This window comes from Mesoplodon densirostris, chromosome 2 (genome assembly GCF_025265405.1).
Source record: "Mesoplodon densirostris isolate mMesDen1 chromosome 2, mMesDen1 primary haplotype, whole genome shotgun sequence".
Taxonomy (NCBI): domain Eukaryota; kingdom Metazoa; phylum Chordata; class Mammalia; order Artiodactyla; family Ziphiidae; genus Mesoplodon; species Mesoplodon densirostris.
In genome coordinates, this window is record NC_082662.1 from 31,552,637 (window position 1) to 31,564,348 (window position 11,712).

Here is an 11,712-nt window from a genome sequence, read left to right on the forward strand (position 1 = left end):
GCGTTATGAGCCAGCTCAGGAGACCCTCATAAAACTCTGCTTATGTGAAAGAACAAACGAGCTGATAAAAGTCAGCTGCTGCCTATAAACGCACTGTGGGGATTGCAACTGAGTAGTGGATTTATTAGTCCGGGCTTTCTGTGCAAATTAAGAACTACTGCGCACGTCTGAACCGGGAAGATGATGCTCCCTGCTCACATGAGGGCAAACGGGTCGGGCTGACCCCCTCCCCCATCTCTCAGTCCATTAGAGACCAGAGGGAAGATTCTGGCTGAATTTAAGCTGCTGGAGACCTACTCTTACGTTCCCTTTTCTTGCCTCCCACAAACGCCCAGAGAAAGGATCTCTCCATCCACTGCGTCACCAGCACATCTTTATGACGGCACATCTCACAATGGGCTTACATATCTGCCGGACCTACTAACTGTGTACTTCCCCCTATTTATCTCCGTATCACCGGCAATTTGTTCCGGGAGGCCTCTGAATGAATGGATATGGAGGTGGCAGACTGTCAGGTGCCGTGTATGTAAGTTACTACCACCCCGCTCCAAACAGCAGAGGGGTTGGGGGAACACAGCCGGGTGTCCGTTGGGATTGAGGACCAGCTAGGTGATGGGAAGCCACAAAAAGGGAAGAAGAGGTGCAATGAGAAATTTGTTAAGTCTGGTTTCTTCCCCAGAGAAGCACAATCTTTGTGGCTATCCTACCCAGCTCTCTCTCTCTCTCTCTCTCTCTCTCTCTCTGTGCTGCTGCTTTTTCTCAGGACTAAGGCTATTTCTTCAAGAATGACCCTGCAAGAGAATGGGGGGGGTACTTGATAAGCATACAGCTACCTCACCCCTGCCCACACATACTGGATCAGAATCTCTGGGGCTGGGACCCTCATATGCTGTACCAGGTACCAGTCTCAGAAAAAGTGACTTTCCTTTGCACTCTGTAGAAACCAAGAAGGAGCCTTCCAGGAACGATGGGGAGGAGGGAGAGTGCCTGGAAGGACTGGCTTTCTCCTCCCAGCGCCTGGCATAAAGGGCACAAGTGTAAGACTCTGGCAGACGGCCCCAGGACGCACTCCAAGCCTCCTGGCTGTGGGACCAGAAAGGAGGGTAACTGGCAAGGTTGTAGCGCCCTGAGCCTTGGACGCCTCATGTGCCCCTGCCAAGCCAGACGGGGGCAGCGCTGCACTCACCGCTGCATTTGGAGGACTCACGTCCCAGGCACGGCTGGGTATTCGGCAAACCAACTCTTGTCACAGCTGAGGAGGTGTGAGGGAGCTTCTGCCTTCTGTGGCAGAGAGGAAACAGTGGTGTAAGGAAAAGACCCCTTTCACCAGAACCAAGAAAACCCTGGTACGAATCCCGGCAATGCCACTGATAAGCTGTGGCCACGTAGAAAACTGTTTCTCAAACATACTTATTTCACTGCTTGTTAAGGGTTGAGGAACATGTTAAAGGGCACAGCCCAGAGCTATGCACTCAGTAGGTGACTAATCAATCTCAAGTGAATTTCAGCCCCTTCAATGTTTATAAATTTACCAAAAGCCCTCACACATCTCCTCCCACTTGAGCCTTACAACTCTGTAAGGACAAACATCATTATTTCATTGTACAGATGAAGAAGCTGAAACTTAAGAGGAGGGAAAACGGCTCGCCCAAGATCACCTGTCTAGTAAGAGGCTGACCTGAGACTTGGACCCAGGTCTGCGTCACTTGAATTCAGCAAGGTTTCTCCAGAGTTGGTTATCAACACACTAGCTCCTTCCCCATATCCCTGAATCTGCTCCTCCAACTGTGCGCTCTCCCCACCTTCTCACAGGGAGAAAGAATTACAAACAACCCAATGCTTGAACAAGCTGGAGATGGTCCCCGGCCCCCATTAAAGTCCGAGAGACCACACAGCCTGGACTCTCCCTAGGCAGGGAGAAGTCCTTTTCTTCAGAGCCTAGGATCCCATTGGCTTTGAAAACCCCCTAATCTGCCTGAGAGAAGAATCCTGAGGTCCATTCTATGTGGATGGGGTAGAGACAGGAAAGAAACACACATTCTTCATTCCGTCCCAACAGATTGTCTCACGGACAGGGAAGAGGGCTCTGAGCACCAGGAGTCTATTTCCCCACCTGAGGGAAACAGAGAAAAGAACTCACATTTAATATCTCAACCCATGAGCCAGTGGCATGCTTAAAGGAGAGCCAGAAGGATTCCCACTATGATGATTCCCCCTGAATTAGTTTATAAATTTAATACGATTCCAGCAAAAATACCAACAGAATTCTTTTTTTTATTGGGGGTGAGTGGGTGGGGTGGTATTAACTAACTGAAAATTCCAAGGAAAAAACCATGAGCAGGGGTGGGAGTGAAAGGGAGGGCTACCAAAACCTAACGAGCGTCAAGACTTTGGAAACAACCTAAATGGCCATCAGTAAGGGGCTAAATAAATTATGTTATACCCACACAACAGAAACCTATGCAACTGTTTTTAGAAAAAATTAAGGAAGCTCTTTGCATATTCATATAGAATGATCTCTAAGATACAGTAGGTAGAAAAAACGAGGTGCAAAACTGGATATACAGCATGCTACTATTTGTATGAAGTTACGGAGAATACAAAAATATTTGCCTCTTGCATTAGTCATCTATCATTGTGTAACAAATTACCCCAAAACTTAACGACTTAAGACAAACATTTATTATCTGTTTCCATGGGTCAGGAATCCCGGCCCGGCTGAGCTAGGTTGCCTTTGGCTGAGGTCCTCATGAGGTTGTAGTCAAGCTGTTAGCTGGGGCTGTGGTCTCATCTGAAGGCTCAGCTCGGGGAGAGGGTCTGCTCCCAAGTTCACTCGGGGTTGCTGGCAGGCATCAGGCTCTCACATGAGCTCTCCACAGGGCTGCCTCACAGACGACTTCCCCAGGAGGGCAAGGGACAGCACCCGCCATGGAAGCCAGTCTTTCCTCATAACCTAGTTCCAGAAATGACCACCACTACCACTGTCTTCTATTCATCAGAAGCGAATCTGCAAGGTCAGCCCACACTGAAGGGGAGGGGAGTATACAAGGGCATGGATCATTGGGATCTATGGGGCTATCTTGGAGGGTAACCACCCCTGCACTCATAGAGGCAAAGAATATTTTTGGAAGGACACATTGGAAACATTTAACATTGGCTGCCTCCAGGGAGGGGGACTGAGTAACGGGGAACTTTTCACTGAATATGCACTTGCACCCTATGAATTTTGTACAATGTGAAAGTATCACTTACTCAAAAAATAAACCAAATTAATTGTAAATTTAAAAAGGACAGTTAGAGGGACTCCCCTGGTAGTCCAGTGGTAAAGAATCCACCTTCCACTGCAGGGGACGCAGGTTCGATCCATGGTCGGGGAACGTACATGCTGCGGGGCACCTAAGCCTGCATGCTGCAACTACTGAGCTCGTGCACCTCAACAAGAGCCTGTGAGCCACAAACTACAGAGCCCACGTGCTCTGGAACCCACGCACAACTAGAGAGAGAAGCCCGTGCGCTGCAATGAAGAGCCCAAGCCACAACAAAAAGATCCTGTACACCTCAACGAAGACCCCGAGTGCTGCAACTAAGACCCAACGCAACCAAAAAAATAAGAAAAATAAATAAATAAAAGGGACAATTAGGATAGCAATTTAACAGCAGAAGAAAAAAGCTAAGAAGGAAAAATTATACTTAAATAATACATAGTTATTACTTAGCACCTTAAACATACTTGTGTCTATTCAGTCATGATTACTTGCTTCAATGAGGGAGGTTTAAAAAGCTCATTATTATACACACACACACACACACACACACACACACACAAGCAACTCCCATTTGCAAAATACATACTCTTGATCATGGCATTCACAAATTCATCCCAGTTCACCTTTACAGACCCATTTCCTGCCACTTTTCCGTCCCCCGGTGAACTCCAGTGACTTGCTATAGTCAACTGTTAATGCTTCCAGTTCTAGGGGGTACAAGCCACAAGCACAATGCCCGCACACTTCCAGGAGGTATCAGCTTCCATTCTTTCTCAAATACTGCCTTTGCTTAGACTGCCCCTGTACGTGGAGCACCCTGCACTCCTTTCTGAGCCTCAAGGCCTGACTCAGATGTCACAGTCACCACGAAGTAGTTTCACAAGCAGTTGGTTGTCACCTCTATTCTCTCATGGAATTGTTTTGATCTCAAATACAGCATTATTATATTACAGTTTAAACCTCTTCACTTAAAGTCTGGTCCTTGATCATCAGCATCACCTGGGACCTCGTTAGAAATGCAGAGTCCAGGGCCCCACCCCAGGACTTACAGAATGGGAATCTAAATTTTAACAAGATACCAGTGATTTATATACATTTTCAAGCTTGAGAAACACTGGTTTAAATCTTTCCCTGGTTGAACTATAAATCTTTTTAGGGCTCTCCTTCACCTCTGTACCCACAGCACATCATAAGACTTGATACCCAAATGTCTTGAGTTAAGTGTTATTTACAATTATTATATATCTGATAGATTTTTTTTAATTCCTGGAAGAAAAAAAAATCCTGGAAGAATATACACCACATTATTAAAAATGATTACGTATCTGGTAGGTGGATATTGTGCATTTTTCACTTTCTGTAATAGTTCAATTGTTCACAGCCAGAATGTATTATCCTTACAGGTAGAAAAACATGATGACTTTAAAAAATACATGTAAAATATAACATTATAATACATTCATAAAATTCATAATTGTGTTGAGCTATATTCACGGATATGAAAAACTGGCCAAACTATATTAAGACTTTTTAAAAAGATAATTTAAACAGTATTTATCAATGACACCCTAATTGTTTTGTTAAAAAAACTTGTGAATATGGACACTAAAAAGATACTTAACAAAATATCTCTGGTGGAGTTTGTTTTATACTTTTCTGCATTTTAAATATTTTCTACAATTTTTCTTTTTTTTTTTTTTTTTTGCGGTACGCGGGCCTCTCACTGTTGTTGCCTCTCCCGTTGCAGAGCACAGGCTCCGGACGCGCAAGCTCAGCAGCCATGGCCCATGGGCCCAGCTGCTCCGCGGCATGTGGGATCCTCCCGGACTGGGGCACGAACCCGCATCCCCTGCATCGGCAGGCGGACTCCCAACCACTGCGCCACCAGGGAAGCCCTTCTACTGTTTTTTAAAAAGCATATATCACTTTTGTAATATGAAAAAAATCATTTCCATTTTGAAAAATATCTATATTCTTTATTAAGCCTCTTTACATCCAATGACCCAGATTTTTACACCAGCCCTGTAAGCTGACAGGTCTGGAAGTACCATGACCATTTCACTGATGAAGGCACTGGGCCTCAGAAACCCAACCCTGAACGCCTGACTGTGAGCTGGTGTTCTCCCATCCACACAGCTACCTCAAGATCAGAGAACTGTAGCAAGTCAGTCACCAGCTTTGGTTTTAAAAAAACAAAAAACAGTTATTTTAGGAGTCCCACTATCGCCAGTTACTTACTTTCAGATAGTAAGAGCAACAAGGGAACCCCTCTCCAAACACAAAGCATTCAGAATAATTCATGCTGCACCACCTCCCCCTGGTGGTAGGCTCTGGAAACTGAAATTGTTTTGATGATAAGGAGCTATTGCAATTCGAAAATAGTAACTGTTTTCCACCAACATCACCTCTACTTCTTTATTTTTTTAAAATATCTATTTATTTATTTGGCTGTGTCAGGTCTTAGTTGCGGCACACGGGATCTTTCGTTGCAGCACGCAGGCTTCTCTCTAGTTGTGGCATGCAGGCGTAGCTGCCCCTCGGCATGTGGGATCTTAGTTCCCCAACCAGGGTTCAAACCTGTGTCCCCTGCATTGGAAGGTGGATTCTTAAGCACTGGACCACCAGGGAAATCCCACCCCTTACTTCTTTAAATCATCAAAGCCACTTTTTTCATCAAGGAGTTGGGTACTGACACAAATACATGAAACCAGGACATGGTGTCAACGAGGCTCAGAGCTTTGGATGATGCTGGGGGCAGCGGCACTCTATACCCCGTCCTTTCCTTCCTTACCACTTCTGTGGCTGTTGCTTCTGCCCCCAATGTTCTTCTGCACGGCCTTTCCTGCATCCTCTCTGTCTCTGTCCACTCCCCTGAGCCTTAGGAAAGGGCAAGGTGTGACCATGTGCCCTCACCCAGGACCTGGCATGAAGAAGATCCAGCACAATCCTCAGGCTCTAGGCACTGACATTTCCAATAAGTCCAGTTGCAACGCTGACATTTCTTTAGAAATATCAGAGTGCAGCAATGTCGGTCTTCAACTGCGTCCCCCTAGTCTCCCGATAAACATACAGCTTCTTCACTCTTCCAGGAAGAAGGAAACATTCAACAGGATATCTGGAACAGGAAGAGAGAGAACACATGGTATATCACCTCTCCAGAAAACACAAAACATCAGATTTGTAAAAGCTACAAAGGCACCATGAGGGCATCTCTACATGCTTTCAAAGAGGTGAGACACAGAAAGAAAGGAGGGGAGGAGACACGAAGGACTAAATGAAAACCAGTACCTCGTACAAGGTCTGGGTGTTCGTCTTCCGAAATTCGGTCCCAGGCTTTGGGCAAAGCTTGGATGTTTCCCAAGTCTCCCCACTGGATTGAAGACAGAAGGTACTTCCTCTTCAGGTACCTTCCTGGGAGTTAAGGAAGGTGCTCAAAAAGAAAATGAAATATGCTGAAGGAAGAAAATACCCTGGAGAGAGCTCCTAGGAGCTAGAAAAGTGAAAGCACAGCTACTGCTACATTTACCAAGTGGGCAGGACTTGCCTTTGCTACACATCTTTACCGAGCCCTTCTTTACACACATGGCTCTGGGCTACAGGGAAAAGGACAGAAACACTGTCCCTGCAATCTGGGATCTCACTGTGGTGAGAAAAAAACAGAAACTGAAAAGACTCTAAATGACAGGAAAGATAAAACTCAGTGGAAGTTCAGAGGATGACTTCATCCCCTTTAGAGGGTAGGAGGAAGATCCCAGCTGGTAGGGAGAGCTTAAGCCAAGGCACAGAAGTAGGGAAGCACATAATGGATTCAGGGACAGGACATTTCCAGTGCGGCTGGCATGGAACGATGTGCAGAGTACCAGGAAAGGTGGCCGAGAGGGCGGGTGGAGCCAGAACACAAAGACCAGCACGGGGGTTCTCGTCCTCAGAGCACCAGAAGCTACTGAAAACTCCTACACAAGCAACAGGATCAGAACGAGACTTCCGGAAGATAGATCTGCAGAGTGTGGCCACTACCCGGGGGTGGCTTAGAGGGAAAGAAGCCAGGGTCAGAGAAACCTGTCTAGAGACTGCATGTGACTAAGGGTCCAAGTGAGAAACAATGGTAGAGGCAGTGGGGATAGAGAAGCAAACTACAAGAAGCACCAAGGAAACAGAATGGAAGGACTTAAGAGCTGAGTGCAAACATTCTTACAACGGCAGCTGGCACACCATAAGCGCTCAGTGAGGGTGGCCCCAGCTACTGCTCCCATTGCCCACGCCGCTGTTGCCACCACTGTGGCCGATGCTGCTACGCTGCAAGCAGAAAACAGCAGGAAGGGGGGAAAATGCTGCTTAAGTTTCCAGACTAAGTGATCAGACAGGTTTGATGCTACAACTTAAGGAAACAGGAGCTGAACAGGAGGGCTGGATGGAGGATTTCAATTCTCCATTTCAGCTTGCAGTTCCGTGAGATTCCAGTGGGAGGCATCTGCGGGAAACTGAAAATCAAAACTAGAGGCAAGAATAAAGGTTGGCTTGGGAGTGATTCAAATGAAGATAGAAACTCCAGCCAGAGGGTAGATGCGACTAACAGGCAAGAATTGAGAGGAAAACGGTGAGAGGACTCCAACTCACAGGTCTTTCTGCTTCCACCCAAGTCCTTCCTCAGAACAGAGCTGGGTGATACTGTTGAAAACATAGGTCTGATCAGGTCACTCCTCTACTCAAAACCTGCTATAGCTTTCCATCTCACTCAGAGTAAAAGCCAAAATCCTTTCAAAGACCTTGGAGGCCCCACCAGGCCTAGCCCTGCCTCTGTGACCACATCTCCTGTTAGACCACCCCGCTTTCACTCGGCTCGAGCCCCACTGGCCGCCTTGCTACTTCCTGAACATACCAGGCTCGCTGTCACCTCAGGGCCTTTACACTTGCTGTTTCTTCTACCTGAAACACTCTTCCCCCAAATACCCCCATGGTTCTCTCCCCCACCCACTTCAGGTCTTTTCTCAAATACCACTTTCTCGGTGAGGCCTGCCCAGACCACCCTATTTAAAACCACAAGTCCACCCTCACCCCTCGCTTTCCTCATTCCCTGCTCTATTTTTCTCCAAGGCACTTATCACCATCTGACATTCTATATAATGTCCTTTTTTTTTTTTTTCTTTTTGCGGTATGTGGGCCTCTCACTGTTGTGGCCTCTCCCGTTGCGGAGCACAGGCTCCGGATGCGCAGGCCCAGCGGCCATGGCTCACGGGCCCAGCCGCTCCGCGGCATATGGGATCCTCCCAGACCGGGGCACGAACCCGTATCCCCTGCATCGGCAGGCGGACTCTTAACCACTGCGCCACCAGGGAGGCCCTATAATGTCCTTTTTTTAATGCCTATCTTCTAGCACCTAGAGCAACGCCTGGCAGGGAGCAGTTACTCAATAAGTGATCTAAGGAATGACTGTACAAAGGAATGCAGAAAGAATCCAAGTTCAAGAACCAAAGAGAACTGACCCATACTATATATTTTGGGGCAATCCTGTGAAAACTGAAATTAAAAAGACTTCCTGGAACAGCTCTGGAACTACCTGAAATGTGTGCAAAGGATACAAACTTCGATAATGTCTCTCGATATCCTGTAACCACTCCAACATTTCAGCCACAGAGGGGCTTGCAGCTGAAGCCTGCAGGACAGCATCGAGGCTGATCATGTCTGCATGCTGCTCATAGACCTGAAGCACGTGTTCCACGTGACTGCTGACTACATCACGCACCTTGAGGAGGTCGGCTCTAGGGGGAGAGTCTGATATTAGGCGATATCATGCGAAAGGCCTAAGGCCAGGTTCCTTAACCTCAGCACTGAGGACATTTTGGACCAGATGATCCTTTGTGGTGGAGGGCTGCCCTGTGCACTGCAGGATGTTCAGAAGCATCCCTGACCTCTACCTACTAGATGACAAGAACAAACCACGCCTCCACCGTTCCCAAGTTGTGACAATCAATAACGTCTCCAGATATTTATTGCCACACATCCCAGTGGGGAAAAACTGCCTCCAAATGAGATCCACTGGTCTACAGAGATTGATGATGGTGTCTTGGAGGCAGGGGTGGCTCAAGAATTAAGAACGGACTTAAAGGTGGAGAGGCTGAAGTTACATGGCTCTCAAAGCTGTGTGATGATATTATTCCCAGCTGCCAAAGAAAGTAAAGACCAAGCGGCCCTTCTGGGGCTGCCATACAGGCGAGCAAATGCTCACACACAGTCCAATGCAATGTACGTGAAAGGAATAAGCAAGAGGAAACTGAAGCAACAAGCCAGTAGTGTTCTCATGCTACCTCGTGCCCCATCCTAGCGAATTCTTGAACAGGTAAGATTTGGGCTCTTGACACACCCAGACTACTGTGGATCTTAGGAAAGTTACTTATTCTCAGTCACGAATAAAAACAGTCTCTTTTGTTCACTGTGCATCCTAAGTATCTAAAACATCGAGACCGGCAGACAGAACAATAAACAATTGTCCAATGAATGAAAAGGATTGTTGTGAGAGTAAATACAACAATGCATATTAAGTGCTTCGCGAAGCGCCTAGCTTATGGTAAATTTTGTTATTATTCCATTGGTGACTCCAAGGGGCCCAGCCACCAAGACGAAGGCTACAACTTCCCAAAGGGCAAGGCAGTCCCTAGCCTAGAACTGCAGCTTTCAAAAATGTTTGACTGTGACTCACAATTAAAAAATAGACTTAAAATTAACAGCCCGATACTCACACACAAACACGTAATCAATTGAAATAAAAGTTCACTATCTTAGAACGTACCATGACCAAATTTAATTGATTGTCTTGTCTCTTTTACTCAGCTTAGGAACTAAGTCTGCTTCACTGTTGTATTCCTAGCACCTGTGCTTGGCATCCGATAGGCGCTTAATAAATGTTTTTTGTACAAATGAATACAAAGAAGGCCCCATCTTTGACAGGTTCCTATTAGTCTATGGCACAGACTCTACACACTAGAACCTTCTTTTGTCCTGGTCAAGGAAAGGCCATACGTGCCCTGTCTCTTCTCTATCCTCAATTACCGGTAACTCTAAGGTAGAGGGTCTAACATTAGGCACAGTAAGAGCTTAGAGACATGCTACTCCTGGCACGCAGACACCAATGAACAGCAGAACAAGTGGCCCTGGTGTCAGGCATACTGGGGTTAGAATCCCAGTTTTACTATTTACTAACTGCACAACCATAGGCAATCTGCTTGAGCCTCAGTTTCCTCACCTGAAAAGTTAATTAAGTGAGGTTAAGTCAAAGAGGTGTTGAAAAGATTTTATGAGATAATGTATGTAAAACCCTTAGCTCTGGCACCTAATAAGTTTACGGTATAGCTCCTCACTGCTTTTTACCTAAGAAAGACTATAGAGGAGGGCCAATAAGCGTTCCCCATTGCTTTGATAACTTTTACAAAGTCCACCACTGTCACGCCTAGTCTGACAAGGGAAGTGCCAGAAAATGGCTTCTTGACAGAGATCCCATTGCAACAAACGGAAAGGAGGTAAGGCTGACCTATCCCTAAATACCACGCTCTCAAGTAAGAAGAAAAACACCCTTCCGACTGATCCTAGCTTATTAAACACCCAGTTTTAAAATCTTTCCGCCAAGAACGAGCGCCACTGAGCCTCTTACAGCCTCTCCCCCAGCCTGTCCAGGAGAGTGTCACCAGCCGCCAGCTGCTTGCGCCTCAGCCGCTCCTGTAAGTCTGGGAAGGCCCGAAGTGACGGCACATCCTCAAATCGCAGGTTCTGTGCGGCCTGCAGCTGCTCTGCCAGGTTGCTGAGGGAGGCCAGGAGGGGCGGGCAGTCCCTGAGAGCGCTCTGCCACAGGCCCTGCTGCTCCTCCACCACGGGAAAGCACTTCCTCAGGGCCTCCTGCACCGCGAGCAAAGGCTGGTCTTGAGTCATCTTCCGTTGGGGGAAGGAAAAAAAAATACACAAAAAAAGCATTAGGGTTCCAAGTCGATAGGGGAAGGACCGGGTCATGGGTGGGAGTTATTTCCGTCCGCAGGTGAGAACGGCGTTTCCCTCAGGTAGGGCCGTCTACCCCTCCCGACAGAAGTTTCTAGCGCGAGGCGCTGTCTTACCTTTAGAGGGGGTCTCGGAAGGCAGGACCCTTGTTTCCCACCTCGGGAAGCGTTTCCTGACTATCCCTCGGAGGAGGCTCGTCCGGGTTCGGGTAGTTTCCTGTTTCAGACTGCGGGTTCCCCAGGCCTATCCGTGCGTTCGGAGCCAGAAGCTTGTCTCCTCTCCTTGAGGCTGCGGGTCGCTTTCCCTAAACCAGCGGGAAAACTTAAAGCTAAAGCAATCAAAGTTTAAGGACCTTCCAAGAGCCCCAGCCTGCCTCCGGGTCTCTCTACGCATGCCCCAACGTGGCTACCAAGTCGCGAAAATATGCCGTCAGTGCCTTCTGGGTACTGTAGTCCTACATGTG

The 11,712-nt window shown here is 47.3% G+C and overlaps 1 protein-coding gene across 2 annotated transcripts; it reads right to left on the minus strand.

Moving 5' to 3' along the window:
• Positions 1-2,275: 2,275 nt before the first annotated feature.
• Positions 2,276-11,629, minus strand: AIRIM (AFG2 interacting ribosome maturation factor). Of its 2 annotated transcripts, none has more exons than XM_060089518.1 (5): positions 11,366-11,629; positions 10,912-11,186; positions 8,846-9,025; positions 6,555-6,677; positions 2,276-6,381 (listed from the first exon to the last, which is right to left on the minus strand). In XM_060089518.1, the coding sequence occupies exons 2-5, from the start codon at positions 11,184-11,186 to the stop codon at positions 6,279-6,281; spliced, it is 681 nt and encodes a 226-aa protein (XP_059945501.1). In that variant the 5' UTR covers positions 11,366-11,629; the 3' UTR covers positions 2,276-6,278. The 2 variants fall into 2 exon arrangements, with proteins under 2 accessions (XP_059945501.1, XP_059945500.1); XM_060089517.1 differs by having other exon boundaries at positions 6,274-6,381; positions 6,555-6,673.
• Between the last annotated feature and the right edge of the window lie 83 nt (positions 11,630-11,712).